This window comes from Urocampus carinirostris, chromosome 1 (assembly GCF_059441175.1).
Source record: "Urocampus carinirostris isolate Australia breed hairy pipefish chromosome 1, RoL_Ucar_1.0, whole genome shotgun sequence".
Classification (NCBI taxonomy): Eukaryota; Metazoa; Chordata; class Actinopteri; order Syngnathiformes; family Syngnathidae; genus Urocampus; species Urocampus carinirostris.
In genome coordinates, this window is record NC_142349.1 from 29,785,155 (window position 1) to 29,808,210 (window position 23,056).

The window sequence follows — 23,056 nt, forward strand, 5'->3', positions numbered from 1 at the left end:
CGCATACCCGTCAACTTAGACATGTCCCCTGTATTTTATAAGTTTTTGATCATTTCAAATTGTGTGCGCTTTATAAGAATTTCTGTACTGGGAAAAAAAAAAAATTATTATTTTGTTGGACCACTGGTAGCAGAGGACAACGTCATTGTAGATTGCTTATATTGTTGCAATATTCTGCAGGGTCTGCAATGTGTTTGTAATGTTTATTATTGCTTAAAAAAATGGAATTGCAACCATTAATACTGGGAGCATTTGGCTGAGGTTGACAGGTATGTTATAGAGAAACTTGAAAGTAAAGTTAATTTAACTTTAAATGAACGTACATGCAATTTTTTTCTGCCTGTAGTAGTTTGCAAGTGCAAACTGGGACCAGCTGGTGCTGGCTGTGAGCAGTCACGAGCAGTAAGCAGTCTCGAACAGTCTCTAGTAGTGGTCTTTTGGAAATGACCTAGATTTTCCAAATAAAACTAGTGTATCGAAATTTTTGTGTTAAGAAGTGTTCGTATGAAGAGGTATCACAATACAGTTGAATTAAATTTGACTTTGCAGAACTGGAGGAGTCCAGACAAAAATGCCATCCCGGTTGGTACACTTTTGCCAAAAGGTACCTGATATGGGACTGCTGCGTCTGGTGGCGCAAACTCAAGGCATGGGTGAAGTTAATGGTGATGGATCCTTTCCTTGACCTTGGGATCACCATATGTATTGTGTTGAACACTCTCTTCATGGCCCTGGAACACTACCCCATGACTGAGGAGTTTAACACCATGTTATCAGTGGGAAATTTGGTAAGGTTATTTTCCTCACTACATTAATGACAATTCAAAACATTTATTGCGGGGGCATTCTCTTAATTGGGCCAATTATCTTAAAAAAGAAATGGAGCCGGGCACAGACCAGTCACGAAAACAAGTGTTTATTCAATTTCACTTAAATTGAAATATATATTTAATATATTTGATACCTAAAACAGATTTTAGAAATAAAATGTTGGTCACATCTTATTCAGGCATACATCTTCATGGTTTTTTTTTTAAAATAGATAATATTTGCTTCATGTTATCTATCAGGGGTCTCGAACTCACGACTGGGGGCCATATCTGGCCCTCAGGATGATAATTTGAGGCCCCTGCCTCAATAACGAACTTAAAGGCATGGTGTGTATTATTTGAACACTAGATGTTGTAGTATTCTGCCGTCTAACTGAAAGTGAGTGCCAAAAAACACAAGTAAGAATGCAAATTCCGGAGTCTCAAAGTGGCCATCGAATACCATTTTTCTTCTATTCTTTCTTTTTTTGCCCCACCTTTTGCCAGGTTTTTGTGGTACCAAAAGGAGCAAGATAGAGAGACAATTATATCATCTCCTTCTTGCTGTAACATAAAATAAATAGAAAGTTCTCACCTAAAAAAAAAAATGTGTTAAACTGATTTGTGTGCTATGAACCGATTTCCGGTGTTAATTTTAACCTTAAAAAAGGACTGAAATGTGTTTTAAACGAATTGACAAAACTGGATAAGTCAATTTTTAGTAATTTTACTTGGGATCCAAAACAACCTAATTTGTTTGGGTTATTTTTAAGTTAGTTTTCACAACGCTATTTTAGAGAGTGGTTTGGGTCTCATTTGCAACACAGGAAAGAACCCAGCCATTTCTGCTTCCTGGATGTATCCAGCAGAAGGTGACCACTGAACCTGGATTGTCAGATTGTTATCCGTAGTTTGGAACTTACATGCATTGAAAATGGAAGGAGCACCGGAAATCATACAATCGGGCATCTTTGATAATTAGGGAGGAAATCGCTGGAGAACAGCTGTTAATGATGTCGTGTGATGTTTTGATTTTTTATGTTGTCAGGTCTTCACAGGGATCTTTACTGCTGAGATGGTCCTAAAGCTGATTGCCATGGACCCTTATTATTATTTCCAACAGGGCTGGAACATTTTCGATGGTGTTATTGTTTGCCTTAGTCTGATGGAGCTGGGGCTCTCCAATGTTGAGGGCCTATCCGTTCTTCGCTCCTTCAGACTGGTAATACTTTTTTTGTTAAAAATCCTGATGCTTTGTTTTTTGTTTCGAATTAAAAGTAAAATAGCTGTTTCCCAACCTTTCCTCAGTTACGTGTCTTCAAACTGGCAAAATCTTGGCCCACTCTCAATACTTTAATAAAAATCATTGGCAACTCAGTAGGCGCCCTTGGAAACCTGACACTGGTGTTGGCTATCATTGTCTTCATCTTCGCTGTAGTGGGCATGCAGCTGTTTGGGAAGAACTACCAGGACTGTGTGTGCAAGATCTCTCATGACTGTCAGCTTCCTCGCTGGCACATGAAGGACTTCTTTCATTCCTTCCTGATTGTGTTCAGGGTGCTGTGTGGTGAGTGGATTGAGACCATGTGGGATTGTATGGAAGTAGCTGGGCAACCACTCTGCATCCTAGTGTTCATGCTGGTCATGGTCATTGGCAACTTGGTGGTGAGTACTAAATTAATAACATTTAATTATATCAGCTTATCTATTTATTACCATTTATCTTATTATAATTAAAGGAGCTGTACAAAATCTGGAACTTAGTTACTCTCTGCTCGCATCTCCTGGCTTAAACTCATGATCGTAGCCTCAGTCAGCTCATTTATGATGCGCGTGCAAGTATGTGCAATTGTTCGATGCACTCAATATATATATATATATATATATCTCATCTCATTAGCTGCACCGCTTATCCTCAGTAGGGTCGCGGGGATATATATATATCTCTCATCTCATCTCATTAGCCGTACCGCTTATCCTTATTAGGGTCACGGGGGGGGCTGGAGCCCATCCCAGCCATCTCCGGGCAGCGGGCAGGGGACACCCTGAACTGGTTGCCAGCCAATCGCAGGGCACACAGAGACAGACAACTCATTCGCTCATTCACACCTAGGGACAATTTGGACCGGCCAATTCACCTGAAATGCATGTTTTTGGAATGTGGGAGGATATATATATATATATATATATATATATATATATATATATATATATATATATATATATATATATATATATATATATATATATATATATATATATATATATATATATATATATATATATATATATATATATATACATACATACATAAGACACATGAAGCTGAGGGAGCTGATTGGCCGAGACAAGGCAGAGGAATAACCAAAAAGCAGTATTACATGGTGAGCCAGTAGGTCTAGATCAGTGTTTTTCAACCAGTATGCTGGCCACACTTGTACGACTTATAAATTTAATGGCAAAGATCATCTAACTACAGTTTGCTTTGTATGGTGAACAAAAAACGTCTTTTTGACTTGAATCGTGGGAAAGCTGGTTATCCAAGAGATTACGCAGGGTGCTTAAGGGCAGATGAAAGTCAAAGGTTATTCTTCACTAATCAACTGCTCACACCCCCTCTCTGACTGGCTAGAAATGATCTTTGTGTACTAGCTACACACATCACATATGCACACATTCATATGTACATACAGTGAACTGTGTGGGCAGTGTTGCTGCTCTTTAGGTTTGTGAAGATACTCTATTACTTGGAAGTTGGAAGCTAGGAAACTTGAGCTTAAAGCAATGGAAAGTACAGGAATTCTTATGTGTGCCACAGTGTTTAAGTGTTGTGTAGATGGATATGTACTAAGTCTTGAATGCAAACTAAACACGGTCCATGAATAATACACATTGCTTGAGAGTTAAATTACACAATGACTTTACTTCTATATTTGATTAATTACTTTTTCATTTCAATCTGATAAATTTGGGCACTTGTTTGTATCAAATCGTGAAGCAATTTTTCTTTACAATGTGCAATCAGAGAGATTAATGCAGTTTAATTTGTGTGGATTTACTGTTGTTTTAAACAATTATTTTATGTTAAATAACTACTTTTTAAATTGACCAAAAATGGTCAAATGGTCCAAAAAATTTTGTGTGTTTTTTTTTTTTTTGTAATTTATTTCCCTTTTATTTTCTTTGTTATTGTATGTGTGTGTCTTTCTGTCTGTCACCCCTCTTGAGGGATATGACCAAGGTAGATAGATAGATAGAATAAATTGACCAATAATGTTTTTTGAGTTAATTTACTGCAATTATGTATTTGTACTGCCCTGACAGCATTAAGTGAGTACTTAGCCAAGTGGTACCCAAACCACGGCTCGTGGGCTGGACACGGCCTGCCTCCGCACATGGTCCAGCCTCCTGATGGATACCAGAGAGCATTTTGACACACATTTTTTTCCAACAGGCGTCCGGTTATGGCTATATGGGGTTTGGGGTTTTTAAGGGTTATTGATCTGTCTTCGTTATTCATTATCCATTATCCGTTACCGGTCAGTTCATTATACGCTACAAAGCCTAGGAGCCGGGACACTTACTCTCAGCCAAAAGGCTAAGCTAAGGTCCTAGCCCTAAAGCCTTGTTGCGATCATTGCGAATGCACCGATCCCGGAGGTACTGCAATACCGGGCCGATGCGTGGAGTGGACAGAGCAAGCTCATAGATAGTACACAAACTTAAATGACAGTCTGCATGAGTTCCGAACTCTTACTACTGAACATACCAATGATAAAGTGACATTTAAAAAAGGCATTGGTTTGTATCTCATTATTACACCTCTTTAGTAACGGTAACAGACATGTTAATTTTGTCATGCATTTTACATGTTTTAAAGACAATAAATTTGTCTCTTACAATGCTTAAAAAAAGAATAGAAGAAAAGACTATAATTTATTGTCATTTTAACGTTTGAAACACACAACTAAAATCAACATTCTGTTACCATGACTAAAATAGTGTGACAATGAGATAAAATTGAATGTCTTTTCACAAGACATCACCTCACCACTAGTGGTCCAGGGCTCTGAAGAAATAAGCTAATCTTGGACCTGTTAAGACTGCATGGCACAACAGATTCAATATTTCATAGACTTTTTTGGTGAAGAACACATGAAATGTTATCTGGTTATTATTTATTTCATAAATAGTTTTAATATTTATTTTCTGGCTTACATTCTGTGAAGAATCCAGAAGGGTTATTTGATTGTGGCTTTCATACATACAGTATAGGCAGTCCTGCAATTGTCACACTTTTTCTGTTACACACTGACTCCAGCACCTCATCAGAGAAGGGAAAGGTTATGTGGCCCTCGCCGGAAAAAGTTCAGGAACCCCTGATTTAAACTCAGAGGGGAAATGAGGGTGAAGGGATGTTAGGCAAAAGAAATATTATTAGATGCCTCATGGTTCATGTTTGTTGCTCTAAAAAGAAACAGTTACATACACAAAAGTCTTTTAATTATTGTCTGTTGTCCTAAAGAAATAAGGCAAACAAATTTAAAACATTTTTCATCTTGTGCTACTTACCCCATGGACAGGACTCTTCACCCTTAACAATGTGTCTGAAAGAATTTCAGATCAGTAATGTTAATACCACGAAAACACTAGTTGTGTTTTACGGTTATCGTTTGATCAGAATTTAATATCAACGTCCAATAACACTGTAAAAGGCTTCAATAGGACTCATTAAAAACTGAAGATTAAGAGTGTGCTGCTTGTCATCGCCTGAAAGAAGAAGAAAAACGCAGTCAACTAATTAAAATAACAGCTGCTATGTAACAGTGCATCATTTGCTGTCTTGTGGTCTCCAAAACGCCATTTTTGTGTGTCAACAGGTACTGAATCTTTTCCTTGCCTTGCTGCTCAGCTCTTTCAGTTCTGACAATCTCTCAGCTCCTGATGAGGATGGTGATTTGAATAACATTCAGATTGCGATCGCGCGCATCCATTCTGGTCTCTCCTGGCTTATTGCAAGCATCGTCCACCTCTTCAACCACACTTTGAAATGCAAACGCAAGAAAGCCAAAGAGAATTGTAAATCAGTGAGGCTGGTTTCCAACCACCTGGCGAGCAATGGTGGAATTTATGGACGCTATGGCGAGAAGTATATCATGCCAGAAGAGGACAGCTACATGACTAACCCGAACCTGACTGTTATTGTTCCAATTGCACCCGGGGAATCTGATGTGGAATTTATGGAGGAGGAGGAGGATATATCAGAGTCATCGGAGGATGAAGACCTCAAAGTAAGTTTGACACAATTTTTTGAAGCATATGTCCAATCAACATTTACATTTACATTAACAATGAGAACTTAAAATGACTTAAACCATACTATCAAGCCATAAATGTGTCAGAACCAGAACAGATACAGGACCCAATCGCATGACGTTCTCACACAAGCCTTTTATTCTACGGGAAATAGAGAGTCATACACGTTAGGAAGCCGGTCTGGCGGGGAAGGACAGGAAGCCAGAGACCGACGAGACTGATTCCAATTGCCCGAGTTGATATCGGGCAGATTGAGTCAATACCAGACAGGAAGAGCCAGACAGGATAGATAATGAATCAGGATTTCGAAAATAAACAGGAGAAACTAGACGGGAACAAAAACTGGAGAAAATAACAACAGGACAAAAACTGATGGAAACCAAACTGGAACCTGAAATTATTCAGGACAAAAATGAACGGGAACAATACCGGACTGGAAACAGGAAAACAGGACCGAGTCAGAACCCACGTCTTGTGGGCAGAAGTTTGTTTGACGGGCTGACAAAAAAAGCAAGAGAGCGCTGAGCTTAATATAGAAAGAAAGCCAATCTCTCAACAAGCCGCAGCTGGCACCACACGGGCGGGGCCAATTGGGCACCATGGCAACCTTGACACTCACAGGCACGGCGAATTGGGCGCCATGGCAACCATGACAAAATGAATGTAATATTGCGATTTTAAACTATGATGGGGTGCCAAATTGCATTAATATTCTTTTCAGCTAATAAATTACCAGTTTTGTGCCAATATCATTGAGGTCAAAGGATTGGTTGGTTCACAGGCTCATTACTAACACAGTTAAAGTTACAATAGCCAGCACTACTGATTCTAAAGCTTTTGGTAAATTAGATTTATATGGCAGCACAGAGAAGCTGAATATTATCTGACAAAAAACATCTTACATACACGTTAGAAGCCGAGAGAATCGCATCAAAGTGAATGAATGGACCGCTGGAATTAAATTATTATAATTTCATGAACTAATATCAGAATTGATGTTGTCTGTGTTAGGCCCTTCATCCCATTTGGAGCAAAGCTGTTTTAAATGTTTCCCTTTCTAAAGTCATATTTCTCACTTTTGGCTGCCCTCTTGTATTTTGAATAATGATTTTACCACCCAAAATACTCCAAAAAATTGACCTGCATTATTTGTAATGTCACTAAGAGAAAAAAAAACTAAATTTAAAGTTAAAAAAAACCCATTCTATATGGTTATATTTTCCAATTTTGTGTGTAATGCTGAAAATAGTCAAATCATGTCATTTTTATTTGTGACACCCTTAATTACAAGAAGTCTCAAAGGGCTGCACAGACCACAGATTATTGCAAAATACAGACTATTATTACACCATCTTAAACCAACATGAGGGCAAGGGAAAACTCAAAAACCTGAACATGAGGAAAATGAAGAAACCTTGAGAAGGGACCGCACATGAGGTATTCCCCTTCCAGGATGACCAGGCTGCAATGGATGTTGCAATAACAAATAATGAACATATATTGTCAACAGAAATATAGGTCATTCATAAGGTGGAGGATAAAAGTGTGTTTTAAGCCTAGATTTAAAAAGTTCCACCGAGGTTGCAGATCAGCACCGGGGCCGCTCTCGAACCAGCGGTTCTCTTCTTGGCTCTTGGGATCACTAGTAGAGTAGCTTTTTTTAGAGCGAAGGCTCCGGACTGAAGAAATTAAATCTGAAAGATATGAGGGAGCAAGTCCATGCATAATTTTGTATAATACCAACAGTACCTTAAAATCACATCTAAAGCCAACAGGGAGCCAATGCAGGTTAACTGAAATCGGGGTAATGTGATCAAGCTTTCTTTTCTTAGTTAAAAACCTCGCTGCAGCATTTCGTACCAGCTGCAGGCTCTTGATTTTGGACTTCGGGAGACCGGAGAGTAGTACATTACAGTGATCGAGACGGGAGGTAACAAACGCATGGATTATAATCTCTACGTCAGACCGGGACAGCATTGGACCAATTTTAGAAATGTTGCGAAGATGAAAAAAAATTTCTAGTAATACTCTTAACGTGGGTTTGGAAGGACAGATTTGGGTCAAATGTGACACCTACATTTTTGAATGAGTCACTCTGGGTGATATTACATTTGTCAAAATTCAGAGCAGTTTTTGAGAACAAGTCACGGCATTTAGATGCAATAAAATTATATTTGGGGGGAAAAAATTATCACAAACCAAAAAAGAGTTACAATAAGAGAATGTTTGTTCTGAAAAGTAAATCTGATTTTAAATCTGATGTCCGTGTCAGAGCAAGATACTGTTTTTGATACAGTGATGAAACCAAACTTCAAATCAAAACTTTGTCATTCAATGCTGCTTTATAGTTTAATGCTTCATTACCATACCTCTCAATATCATTCAAAAATGAAATTCAGGGTCAGGTTGACAGCGAGAGAGGATTCTCTTTGGAATCATAATCTGTTAATCTGCAAAGCAGCAAAGTGAATTATGATGGAGACTATCGTCCGCATAGAAAGGACGAAATTATGATTTATTTAAAAATACATGTACCTATTGTACATTGTCTGGTATGATTTCAATTATAAATAAAAATGAAAAAGGATTCCTTTACTACAGGAGTCTTCCTAGTTTGAGACCCCTACCATCATATGAAAGTTTAATGTTAGGAATGAATGATTTTGATATGGATGCTACCTCCGCGATCATTGGTCAGGCATGGTTCGAAATCAAGAACAAATTCTTGCAAACGCAGCCAAAATTTCAGCGCATATAGGTTAAAGAAGAGTTCCATCCGCAGTGTGTTTTAAATACGTCATTTGAAAATTCACTCCTTGACTAGCTGCTTCCATTAAAAGTACAAGACAAAGAGAAGGAAGTATGCATGAATGAAAGAAAGGCAGAGGGTGAAGAAATGTTTGAGAACAATTTTAATCTGCCCTGGATTTTCATTTGGCAAACTACTTCATTGCTTGGACAATAACATACAGTATATGCACAACAAATAAACTGATTTGATTAATGAACCGCTTCATTTGTTTGACCATGTTATCACAATTTTTTTTTTAATTGAAACTGGTGAAGGAGGACATTGTTGCTGCTCTTAAACAGAAGCTTAAACCACAATATTCTAAGCATTGCAAGTGACAAATTTTAATAATTGTAACATGGGCAATGCAAAACGAAATTACTATTTGTCTCTTGTACCATGACTAAAGATAATGTGATAATGAGAAAAACCCAAATGCCTTTTCATTTGTTTACTATATCAGTGATAGTCCAGTCGTAAGAGTTTGGCACATTCTCCGCTACGAACCGTGTTCGGTAAAATGCGCGTCAAATTGCTTTCTGGTATTGTTCAGAGGGCCGGACACATTATAGAGGCAAACAGTATCCTGCCTGCGGGCCGAAGTTTGGGGACCACAGCTGTACAGTATAAGTAATCTTCTGCAGACTAGTCATTCATTTGAGCACCTAAAATGATTGGAACAAAAATGTTCCATTTCAAATTATTAGAATATCATTACAAAGTGTTCTAGTAGGCTGTAAGCAATAATTAGCAATATTAAAATGATAGAAGTCCTGCAATATGCCACTTGATTTGTAATATATCCAACATGAATGGCGTTAGTTTTTCAATTGCATGACAGAAAATGAAGAATTTCATCCCACTATTCACAATTTCTGAGACAGTCCTGTATTGTGTGTGCAATTGTATCCAGTTTATTCAATATTCCCATGTATTCCCCTGATAATCCTCTGCCGAGATTGTATTTGTTACCATGTCAAACCTTTTTATAGGATAAAGATTGTCCTCTAACCCACAAATTATGTTTAATATGCTTTGCCTTTGCAACAAAGTTAAATCTTATCAAAATCGTATTAAGGTACAAAGGAGATTGAAAGGGCAGGGTGTGGGTAAAGCGAGCTGGACCAGGATACAGGACAAAACACTGCACCTGCTCTCCTTGGAAGTACAGTAAATCTTTTTGTAATGTGCAGTGGTGGAACATTTTAAATCACATTAATTTGTTGTTGTCTTCAAATACTACTGCATATCAAGTGGTCTTAAATAATTTTGACTGCCGTTAAATGATTCAGAAATGTCATTATTAACAGTCCAACACATTTCAGCATCAAATTACAGAATGAATGAATAAAAACCAGATCAGCGTCTTACTTTGGGTCCCTCAATGTTTTGTGGGCCACTTATTTTCTTTTTAATTTTTTTCAAATATAAAGGTTGTTTGAATTCACTCTCACTATAAATAAATAGCACTTGAGATTCCTAAATTAACTCAAATTACTTACTTACTACTCACGAATGGGAGAATACCCATACTAAGGACAGTTATCATTGCAGATTAGAGGTAAGATCATGGGCCCAAACTCTAATGCAGATGCCAGCCCTATTAACGCCTCACTACTCGCAAATAGTACCATCTACATTTAGTGTCCCTATCACAAACTGGAAACTTTAAATTAAAGGAATATAAATGGCCCTTAAATAAATGCAACATTAAGTAAAAAAGTATTTTTATTTTGATGGGTTATAAAGAATTTTCAAAATATCAGTCATTTTATGCTGTGGGAAGGTAATGTTATGAACTAAAAGTGTTTCCCATATCATATAAAAATCTGGCGGGCCGCCAGCGTCTAATTGGTCCACACCAGGGTTTCGTAAACTTGTATTTTCAGAAACATAATAATGTTTTTAAATATATATAATATATGTATGAAGTAAATCAGATGAACTTTAAGTTATTTCATTATTAAAAAGATTGCAAACGTCCTGGTGTGCTCCCATGCACACTTTTTTTGTCCCCTAACTCGCTTTTCGGATAATTGCTGTATCAGTTAATTAACATATTTTTCTCTCCACCGCAGCACTCCTGTGTTCACTGGGGGGAGGAGGAGTTACTGAAGTGCTAGAGTACTTAATGTATGAATAATAGTACACACCCTGGTGTGCTCGCTCACACCCTTTACGGTCCTCTTTGTCGTTATTTTTGTTTAATCGGTTGATTGAATCATAATATACATGGCTTAATTGATCGTAATGGCCATGGCGTGTATTTCTGCTGTGTATCTGTCTATCTACAGTGAACTTGCAGCAAGTAGTTTTTTGGGCACAATAGCTAGTTGCTAATACTGGTGTCCAAAATTGGACTCAGGCGTCAAATGCGGCAAGCACGTTCATGGACACTCAAGGTTTTGACAACAAAAGACATTCCATTAAAATACAGGGTGTTTGAAGGTCTTTGGTAAAATTTGGCATGACAAATTTCAGAAACTATTAAGGATATAAAAACACATCTTGTAAATTCAGAAAGCATGTAATCTTAATTTTTACATGGAATGTTCAAAGATGTTCAATGTGATCACATCTTTTGGAATAGGAGGCACATAGACCAATCTTTTGAAAAATCCCCACGAAACAAATCGCATGGTGTGGCCAGGACATGATATCATGATCACTCTGCTTCGACCATCCTATCCATCTGTCTGGCAGTGTTGTGTTCAGAAACTGTCTAACCCTAAGGCTCCAGTGATGACAAAAGCTGATGCAACCATCTACAATGCAATGCTGGGATGCGTTTGGCAATAATTTGACAACATAATTAATATGTGTCGTTTGACCAATGGGGCTCACGTTGAACATCGTTCCATGTAAAAATTCATTTTCAAAAGGTGCCCCAGACTTTTGGAACACCCTGTATAACTGTAAATTGCACGGGTTCTTAAAAAAAAAAAAAGGTCTACCATTCTAAAAATACATCGGTTCAGGTAAAATCACTATTTGATAGAAATCCAAAAATTTCAACTTGGTTTATTTTCCACACTGTTTTAAAATAAATAGCATATTACCACACATTACTCTGCAGTTCTGCTGTACATGTATGTTTTTTTCTGTGCTAATGCTAACCTTGAAATTTACTATCACCCAGGAAAAGATAAGCCTTTCAGAAGGCAGCACGGTTGATCTGAGGAAGCCTGGTGAAGAGCTGGACAATTTATCAGCGCTGGCCGAAGAGTGCATGGAGCCGGAGGAATGCTTCCCAGAAAGTCAGTCTACAAGTTAATTCATGTTTCAATCTGAGATTGTCATCAAATCATGTCCGATTTCAAAGTCCGTATTCTTCTTGTCTTCTTGTCTTCTTGCATTCAGTCTGTGTCAAGCACTGCCAGTGCTGTGATATTGATATCAGCCGAGGTTTGGGCCAGGCTTGGTGGAGACTAAGAAAGACCTGCTATCAGATTGTGGAACACAGTTGGTTTGAGAGCTTCATCATTTTCATGATTCTACTCAGCAGTGGGGCTCTGGTACAGTATTGTGATTTCTCTGTTTACTAATAATAGCAGATCATGTAATTTTTCAGACAAAAATCAAAACCAAAAATCTGTGCTCGGTAATTTTTTTGATTTTGTTTTAGCGTTTAGCAAATACCTAAAAACTCTTTCTAAACCGAAGGGCAAGTTTAAAGAGCCGAATCAGTGTTTTCAAACCGTCAAAATGCTGAAATGCAAGCTAGAGCACGATAAAGAACAGGGGTTTTGGGTGTGAGTCCTTCCTTTTATAGAACAGAATAGAATTTACTTTTATTGTCATTCTTTGTAACCATGCACACAGAACGAAATGTCGATACACCTGACCCGTATAGTTAAACTCTAACGAGCCGATGCGGCCGCAGCCAAACAGGGCGCCGCCATTTTAGACCCAACTGCTGTGTTGGGAGTCATTAGGTGACCAAACCCCCCAATTCCAACCCTTAATCCCGAGCACCAAGCAGGGAGGCAATGAGTACCAATGTTGTAAGTCTTAGGTATGACTCGGCCGAGGCTTGACCCAGCGACCTCCCAGTCTCGGAGCGGGCGCCCTACCATCTAGGCTACCGAGCAGTTTTAAGGCTCGGTTTTTGTTTTATACATGGCTTCCCAGAAAAAAAAGTTTCTGATCCAGAGTGGGTTATAGTTTTTTCCGCCTTCATCCCAATGCATTTTTACTTTTGACGCTTATTCTTTAGATTAGAGCAGTGTCACCAACCTTTTTGAAGCTGAGAGCTATTTTTTCTTACTGATTGGCAAGTAGGGCTAACATTTTTAGATATATTTATAAAACAATAACTTATGACTGTGATGTTACTATGTTATTACAAGCTTGTAATTATTATAAGTGAATTTAACCACTGAAACATCATGTCAGTTAAAAATAAATTTGACTAGAAAGTCACTCGTAAGCACGTCAGAGACCACTGCTCTATCCATCAATTTTAGAGGTAATTAAAGGCTTTGAACTGACCTTTTACAGGATTGGTGCGGGTGCTACAAATCCTTGAAAAATGTTTTTTAAGGATTAAAAAGTGCTTGACTTTAAGGTGAAGAGCTTAAAAATGCTTGGAATTTGTTATCATGTTTCTTAATAGGCTGACACTACCCTCTGGTGGCTTCACTTTGCCATTTTATTCCTTCTTCCCGCGTGATTAACTGGAGCTTGCATTAGTTTGTAGGGCATTGTCCTTTGAAGCATCATCACCCCCGAGTATTGACACCCAAGAGGACAGATGCATGCTACATTTAAACAGGACTCTATGAAAAGTGTAACAGTCACATATCGAATCACATATCGATTATGGATATTCTTTCAGGGGTGATGCAAAAAAGTAAGGTAAGCGTTTGGTAAATTGTAACAGAAAGAACTTCCTGCGAATGAAAATGTAAGCTAGCTATTATTGTCATTTTTAACCTACCCATATATGGGGAAAGATTTGTCTAAAAATCATATGTCTTGATAGATTAAAAATTGCATTTGTAAATCACAGATATATATGGGGCTCTGCAAAATACATGATTCACAAAGTATTTTTTTTTCTTTAATGATCTTACATAAATTAAAATTGGCTTTGAAAGTCCTCAAAACGTGCTTGAATTTGTCCATTAAAAAGGTGAACAAACCCTGCTTTTGGTGACAATGCTCCCTGTGCTTGCATGGGTTTCCTCCAGGCACTCCGGTTTACTCCCACGTTTCAAAAAACATGCATGTCAGGTTAATTGGCCGGTCTAAATTGTCCCTAGGTGTGAATGAACGAGTGAGTTGTCCGTCTATGTGTGCCCTGCGACTGGCTGGCAACCAGTTCGGGGTGTCCCCTGCACACTGAATAAAGATTGCTGGGATGGGCTCCAGCACCCCGCAACCCTACGGAGGATAAGCAGTGCAGATAATGGATGGATAGAAGTCAAATGTTAAGCGAATTGCGGGCTTTCAGAATTGCCTTATAGGCAATGCATCATTTACCATTAACTTATTTAGTAGCATAATAGGTCTACATTTGAACAACCAAAAAGCTAAGAATATAGCAAAAAATAAAATTAAAAAAAATGCTAATTCATTTTGGAAGGTCAAACTGAGGATTTGTTATTAGCACTTCTGCCTCACATTATAGCATTTGCATGTTGTCCATGTGCTTGTGAAGGTTTTATCCAAGTAGTTTGGCTCTAACAGGTATGCTGTTGTTTTAGTTGTTGAAATTGTTGAAATCTATTCCAACTGTTGGAGCAACTGTTTTTGTCCATAAAGATACTGGGCGAATGTTTTCTCTGACCGTTTATTTCTACTTTTTGTTTGCTTTTTGACTGCAGGCATTCGAGGATATCTACATTGAGAAGAGAAAAGTCATCAAGGTGATGCTGGAATATTCAGACAAAGTCTTCTCCTATATCTTTGTGCTGGAAATGTTCCTCAAATGGATTGCTTATGGCTTCAAGGCGTATTTCACTAACTATTGGTGCTGGCTTGACTTTCTCATCGTGGATGTAAGTAAACAAAAAACCCTGCCCTAGGCTGAGTTGATTGTGTGATTTGCAAGTGATGAGGAATTGTCAGTTTGATCATTTTTAAGACTTTTCAGGGATTTTCAACAGATTTTTTTTTCTGTTTTAAAGTTTTGCGCCAACAATATTTATCCCCAATGGACTAAATGCATGCGTCCACACTTACATCTACTGAAAATCTGAATTTCTGTTTGTCGCATTAAAGCAGGGATCTCAACCAGGTATAATATGGGTAGCCTGGAGACAGGTTCTGAAGTAGCATATTACCAGTGATGTGTCATTGTGATTTCCCATCAATTTCGATTTCTAACTGGCATGAAGTTTTAGTGGGTGACTGAACTTTTTTAAACTTAATTCTTACAATGGCAACCCAATAACAACATAGTAACAAGATAGCAATAACATGATAAATCGTCATTTTAGAAATGCAACTCAAACTGGTAGCCCTTTGTGCCGATCAGTAGCAAAAAGTAACTTTCAGCTTCAAAAAGGTTGTTGACCCCTGCTCTAAAGCATTATAATCCTATCAATGAATCAAAAATATACTCGCATTGGCCAAAATTCCCTCAAATCTTGTAAATTGACAGCATTGCTTCAATTGAATGCTCATTGTCCTAACGTTGTCAAATCGATTAAAAACAAACACAATTAAAAAAAAAACTTTCAAACTAAAGAGAATCATTATATTATGACATACTTTTATTACAATTACACTCTTAAATATGAATAATTTACTTGTCCACTGATTAAAAAGGGCCAAAGAAAAATAAGGTAACCGAACTGACACAGTACACAGTAGTGACAAATGGAGGTGCTATCCCCACGTTTTTAAATGTAGACAATGTTGATGCCATTTCAATCTGGCTCAAAATGTGTATCCGTTTTTATTAATACTATAGAATCGCAATGAAATGCGTATATTATAGATTACAGCACGCCAAGTGGACGCCACTAAAAGGTATCCCAGTAAAGGTAAAGCCCGAGCCTGAGCCTGAACCAAAATATGTGTAGTCACACAAAAACACCCTCCCACTCCCGACTCTTCACAAATAAGATTGGTGGGTTTACTTCGAGGACAGCACGGCAGCGCAGTGGTTAGCACATGTGCGGCACATTTCTGAGGTCGTGGGATCAAACCCTTCTGTGTGGAGTTTGTATGTTCTCCCCGGGCTTGCGTGGGTTTCCTCCAGGCACTCCAGTTTCCTCCCACATTCCATAAACATGCATGTCAGGTTAATTAGCGGGTCCAAATTGTCCCTAGGTGTGAATGAGCGAGTGAGTTGTCTGTCTCTGTGTGCCCTGCGACTGGCTGGCAACCAGTCCATGGTGCCTCCTGCCCACTGGCTCCAGCACCCCGGGGACGGGGGATAAGTGGTGCAGATAATGTATGGATGGGTTTACTTGGGTCCGGTCATTCAAATCAAGTTAATTGGTCAAGCTCAGGCTGGGTCAGGCTTTAACATCTGCGGGCTGGGGTCGGGCAGGATCTTACCTCTACATCCCGCAGCATTAGAATAAATGAAACCACGTCATGGGCTTCAGTGCCTTGAGTCTATTAAGATTCATTCATTTGAGCCGTATTTAGCGTGGTGTTTGTCGTCTTGAAATTAAAAGAATAATAGCGGTGATAGCAACCAAACTTCTTAGGGCATGGCACCGGTGGCAATTGACTTCCTTTGGTTTTACCTGCTGTTACACAGATTGCTACAGACCGCTCTATTGTTAGGGTAAGTTGTGGTTAGCATGTCCCAGGTGAGTATTAGATCTCGGAGTAAAACTCGCATCTGCATCTCTTTTCACGTCTGCAGTTTGTTTTGGTATCAAAAGCCATTGTTTCCAAAAAAGGATCTCTCATATGAAGAAAAGAAAATAAATTCATCATTTGTTGACACCTGAAGGACTTTGGTTTTTGTATCACAACAATTTCAGTGCCATATACTGTTAGGTTTATCTACAATAGATCAATAACGAGAATTCTTTGTGCTAAAGGTAGGTCCCTTGCACTATTTTAAGTTAATTTTTTCCATTGGCAAAGTCATCTTTTTTACCTGATATAAACTTGTGTCTCGTTATTATACTGTTTAAACCTAAAATGTTGGCAAATGAATGAGACCCTTGTGTCTCGTTTTATTACAGGTATATTACTCTGTACTTTATTTAGGTATTGTATGATAGAAAGATTCATTCGTAAATAGACTTTTATAAAGAAATTACACCACCGGGAGGCTCAGAGTGCTAAATTATTTTAAAGAACTCATTGGGTTAAATTGTATGAAATTTGGCTGATTTGTTAAACATTCTTTATAAAACTCACTCTATTTGATATATATGCATGAACGTGCTCTAGTTATGGTACATGCATATATAGTTTAGTATGCTTGCATGAACACATGGTAAACATGTAGGCATATTTGTCTGTTTTGTCACCTTCAATTTCATTGCCATTTGCTTTTTTCCATCAATTGCTATCACCCAAGGGTCATTCAACAGAAGTTTGTCATTTTGTATTGTCTGTTTTGGATGTAGAATAGAGTGGAAGTCTAATTGTCCTCAAAATTGGTGTTGCAACCAAACCAAATTTCAAGCTCAAATATTCTGTACCTTGTTTATTTCTACCTGTGGAATGTCCCCAATTTACAGAAGCTCTAAATTATTCTGGTTATGTATTTCTAACTGAGGAATTTAGAGGGGCTGTTTTTGTTAAGACAAGTTTTTTTTAATATATATATATATATATATATATATATATATATATATATATATATATATATATATATATATATATATATATATATATATATATATATATATATATATATATATATATATATATATATATATATATGTGTGTATATATATATACATATATATGTGTATATATTTTCTGGTTTCAAATACAGTATGACTCACAGTACAAGTACTTGGGTACATAATTGTTCTACCGATTTGCATACTATGAGACTGACAGTTAAACTGCTTTTCATGTCCTATGGTAGGTGTCCTTGATAAGCCTGGTGGCAAACTCTCTGGGTTATTCTGACTTTGCTACAATCAAATCCTTAAGGACCCTCCGTGCTTTGCGGCCTCTCAGAGCTCTTTCCAGATTTGAGGGCATGCGGGTGAGAACGAAAACAAGATGTATCGTAAACTTCCCAATAACAACATAATTTATAGAAACCTCAATGTGCTAGGATGAATTATAGATATATTACAGTTCTATATCAAACAATACTAATCGGTTAAGCACCAAACTTTAAACCTCTTTTGTGAAATATGCGTTCCTTATTGTACTATACAGTGGAACCTCGGTTCTCAACCATAATCCGTTCCAGAACCCTGTTCGAAAACCGATTTGGTCGATCACCGAAAATTGTTTTTCCCATTAAAAGTAATGTAAAATCGTTTTAATCCGTTCCAACAACCTGAATGATTACCACGAACATAAACATGAAGCTAACCCAGGCTAATCGTACGTTCGCGTTAGTGTAATCTTCCGTAGGAAAGATTACGCTAACATGAACGTGTAAAAATAAAAAAATCAGGTCGTTTACACGTCATTTAGCACCCGGGTCTCCACAACAAGTGGTGAGCGGTTAAAGGATAAAGAAGAGATTTATGAATAGGATTTCTTACCCTTGTGGTGGTCTGCAAAAGCCATGCTTTATTCCCTCGAAAGAAGGGAAACTCGCACATTTTCTTCATATTTTGCTATTATTTCTTTCTTAAATGCAATAGTTGTACGCACTACTCTTCTTTTTTCACCCGTAGCAACTTTGCTGCTTGCACCGACCTTCTTCCGAGGCATAATTAGGGGTTAAAACATTCCGTTCACCGATTTAAAAAAACGAAAGCAAAAAGGAGTGCGCGCTCACGTGACAACAGTTCTTCACGAGGGGTGGGGGCAATCTACACCCGTACGCCGCTCAGCATCGCCCCTAGCGTACCGGCGTTCGAACTCCAATTTTTTGAACGAAAAGCGAAGCAAGAATTTCTTGAAATTTTTGGTCGAGAACCGATTTGTTCGAACTAAGAGGCGTTCGAAAACCGAGGTTCCACTGTATTAACTTTCATGTGCATGCTAGCATAAAATCAAAATGAATATAGAAGCCCAGGTTTATAGTGCTAATTTGAAAATGTAAAAATGTGTTTTGAAAGTTGACCGACCCACGACAAGATCTGATTTGACCTAGTCTTATGGATCGCCTTGGATTTTTTTGCAAAAACAACACCCATTATCAGTTTGTTAGAAGGTTAGTTTTTGTGAAAAGTTGTCAAAACCCAATGAATAAGTCAGTCATCTTAAATGGAAAAAGCCTCCCCAAAATGTTCTTTGTAGTTAAACATAAAAACAAAATGTTGGGTCATTTGGCTTTAGCATTCCTGCTCCTATCACAGTCCAGTGTTTGGGTTGTTTGTTTAAAGGGACATTGTGTACTATTTATCGTCTTCTAGTTGTAAGAAAACATAATTTATTTGAAAAAAATATATATATTCATCGAAATAATAAGCAAAAATACATGCACGGTCTGTCATATAACTTTTTTTTAACATTTTTTAGAAATACTCGTAGGTTAAGAAATGTGTATATATCTTTCATAACATGAGGCTTACCGAAAGGGAGCTGATATCAAGGGTATCCCCAAAAACTTCAAACCTTATAGTCTGGGCAAAAAATGAGAAGAAAATTGGTCTACTACACAATATAGTGACATCCAGTGGTCAAATATTACACACTGTCCATTCAAAAATCAAAAATAGGTCCTGTTGTTAAACACCATTGATTGTGTTGTTTGTTCATAAAAATGTTTTAAAAATGTTGTGTTTTACTAAAGAACCAAAAAGAAAGGGACTATTATGTTGAAAAAATGAGTACTTGTTCAAACCCGCAATTTTCGTAAGAACTCTTCACTACTAGATATTTTGTTTTGAACTCCAAATGGTGATGACATTAATTTGAACTAACCCGACTAAAATTGAGTCATATTCCAATAAGTATTCGATTCCTTCTTCATTTTTTGACTCAATTCACTCATTTCCCCCTCAAATAATGTAATGTGTTCATAAATAATGATGGATCATTCGGTTACAAAACATAGCAGAAAATTGGATCAAACTAATCCATGTAATTTACTTGTCAAATTTTTACACCGTTCAGGTTCTTTTAACCCCATTTTTAGATTATGTCATGTTTATTTTTGTTTTTTCTACAGGTGGTAGTGAATGCTCTTATCGGAGCCATCCCCTCCATTATGAATGTTCTGCTGGTGTGCCTTATCTTTTGGCTCATCTTCAGCATCATGGGAGTCAACCTGTTTGCGGGCAAGTTCGGGAAATGTGTGAACAGAACGGGCTTTGTCCACAGTTTCTCCGTCATAAACAACAAATCAGACTGCCTGGCTATGAATGACACTCAGTACTACTGGACCAAAGTAAAAGTCAATTTTGACAACGTGGGACTGGGCTACCTTTCCCTTCTACAAGTGGTAGGTTTCTTGGGCCGCGTCATGTGTATTTGTATCGTATTAATTTGCATAATTGTCAAATATACATGGTGGCACACACTATGTATCCTCTTACACTCAGATTCATCACACATTGTCAGTGCTGGGCGAGTAAGTGAAAAAAGTCATTAGTTACTGTTACGAGTTACTTCATTTAAAAAGTAATTCTGTTACTATCATGATTACTGACACACAAAAGTAGCGTGTTACTCGGAAAGTAAACATTTAATTACGAATTATCGTATATACAGTACTTGCATTAAAGATGAACACCTACAACTGCTAAGAAAATATACAGGGTTTCGCACGGGTGCTTGAAATCCTTAAAAATGCTAAATTTTAATATGTGTTTTCAAGGATTGGGAAGTGCTTGAATTTTGGGTGAAGTGCTTGTACAGTAAATGCTAGAAATTGAAGCCATGTTTCTTAAAAGTCTGCTTAGAAAATGACGCTGACACTGCTCACTGGTGGCTTGGCATTGCCATTGCATTTCTTTTTGCCTTGTGATTAACGGCAGCTGGCATTCGTTTGAATGGCATTGTCCTTTGAGGCATCATCGCCCCTACAGGTCACAACCAAGAAGACAGTTGCAAGATACACCTGAACGAGACACACTAAATGTGTATCAGTGCAAGGTTTGCGAATCAATTGTGGACGGTGGAAAATATGAAGGTGCCGTTTTCTAGAGGTAAATTGTAATGTAACTTCCTGCACTGAAAGTCCTTTAAAAGTGCTTGAATTTGGCTATGAAAAAGGTGTGCGGACCCTGAAAATAGCCACTTAATAGAAGAAATAGAGGGAATCGTGTTACTAAGCCGAAACACTCTATACATCTATTTTACATATATATATATATATATATATATATATATATATATATATATATATATATATATATATATATATATATATATATATATATATATATATATATATATATATATATATATATATACGAGAGAGAGAGAGAGCCGTCTTGATGGCATCAGCATGATGCTTCCATGCACTAGCCCTAAACTAATGAAGCTCTTTTTCCAAACATGGTTTTTGTGAAAAACTTCATGGGACATGGCATGATAATTTTGTCATTGCAGGCAACGTTCAAAGGCTGGATGGAAATAATGCATGCAGCTGTTGATTCAAGAGAAGTAAGTGTTTCTGTACTATGACCAATTAAATGTCATGATTCTAACAGCAAAAATCTGACCTGAGGAACTTTTGGTTTTCAGGTGGAGGAACAACCCATAAGAGAAATTAACCTCTACATGTACCTTTACTTTGTCATCTTCATCATATTTGGTTCCTTCTTCACTCTGAACCTCTTCATTGGAGTCATTATTGACAATTTCAACCAGCAGAAAAGAAAGATGAGCATTTTTTTATGTTTTGGACACAGATGGGATTTGAAGCACTTAAATGGAAGTGGTGTGCTTGGAAATAAAGTACCCGGAACCCGCGCACACACACGCGCACACACACACACACACACACATAAACACAACACACCACTAAGCTTTTGTCTAATGTTAATACTTAGTGTTTTTTTCTGTGCAATACAGTAGAAGGCTTTCCATGTTTTGATTGACAATGTCTTTTAAAAATAATGTCAAGTATCTTTGACTTTACTTAGGTGGGCAAGATATTTTTATGACTGAGGAACAGAAGAAATACTACAACGCTATGAAGAAGTTGGGAAGTAAAAAGCCACAAAAGCCGATACCAAGGCCTACGGTACAGTTACAAATTTGTCTTTGAAAGTGGAACGCTTATTGTCAAGTGTATGTACACTCTCCTAATCCATTGACATATATACAGCAACTGCATTGGATACTATTGGGTGACAATTTATTTTAATTTTGCTGATAAAAACGAAGCAGAAATATTTTCGCCAGCACACATTTTTCATCTGACGTAACCAAGGCAAAACTAGCCCAAAAAAATTTAAGAAAAGAACCTACTAAGATAATTAAACATTTTCATCTACAAATAAATGAGGGTAAAAAATCTAATTCAGTCAAAACTTTTAATTATCTATCCATTCATTATATTCACCGCTTATCCTCAGTAGCAATCTTTATTCAGTGGGTAGGGGACACCCTGAACTGGTTGCCAGCCAGTTGCAGGGCACACAGAGACAGACAACTCATTCACAATTCGGACCGGCAAATTAACCTGACATGCAAGTTTTCCGGGAATGTGGGAGGAAATCAGAGAGCTCGGAGGAAACCCATGCGCGCACAGGGGGAACATGCAAACTTCACACGGGAGGCTGCAGGAGCTGAACTTGAACCCTGAACCTCTGCATGATGGGGCTGCGTGCTAACCACCCATCCGCTGTGCTGCGACTTTTAACTAAAATCTCTAAAATATTTTATTTTAAAAAGATTGATTTTGTTCAAATCCTGTTGCCTGAATGTTGACTAAAACTAGATGAATGATTGTCTACTGGACCAAAATAAAGACTAAAATGCTTGGAGTCACCTAAAATATAAGAAACTGAAACGGAATGTGGTTGACAAAATGTACAGTGCAACTACAAACAGTCTTGAATGGAGCTCTTAGAAATGCATTACAGAGTCCCTTTCACACACAAGGTTAATTTGTTCCCGGGTTAAGCTC

At 37.6% G+C, this 23,056-nt stretch overlaps 1 protein-coding gene across 1 annotated transcript in view; it reads left to right on the plus strand.

The window, feature by feature from the left end:
* Window positions 1-23,056, plus strand: part of LOC148374243 (sodium channel protein type 2 subunit alpha-like) — a 49,005-nt gene that overhangs the window by 21,151 nt on the left and 4,798 nt on the right. The window contains exons 14-26 of the mRNA XM_088334188.1: window positions 550-788; window positions 1,858-2,031; window positions 2,118-2,474; window positions 5,690-6,100; window positions 12,056-12,173; window positions 12,277-12,431; window positions 14,745-14,918; window positions 16,637-16,663; window positions 17,933-18,055; window positions 20,147-20,419; window positions 21,532-21,585; window positions 21,667-21,804; window positions 22,064-22,168. Of these exons, the coding sequence (XP_088190314.1) occupies window positions 550-788; window positions 1,858-2,031; window positions 2,118-2,474; window positions 5,690-6,100; window positions 12,056-12,173; window positions 12,277-12,431; window positions 14,745-14,918; window positions 16,637-16,663; window positions 17,933-18,055; window positions 20,147-20,419; window positions 21,532-21,585; window positions 21,667-21,804; window positions 22,064-22,168 (2,348 nt within the window). The remainder of the gene's footprint in view (window positions 1-549; window positions 789-1,857; window positions 2,032-2,117; window positions 2,475-5,689; window positions 6,101-12,055; window positions 12,174-12,276; window positions 12,432-14,744; window positions 14,919-16,636; window positions 16,664-17,932; window positions 18,056-20,146; window positions 20,420-21,531; window positions 21,586-21,666; window positions 21,805-22,063; window positions 22,169-23,056) is intronic.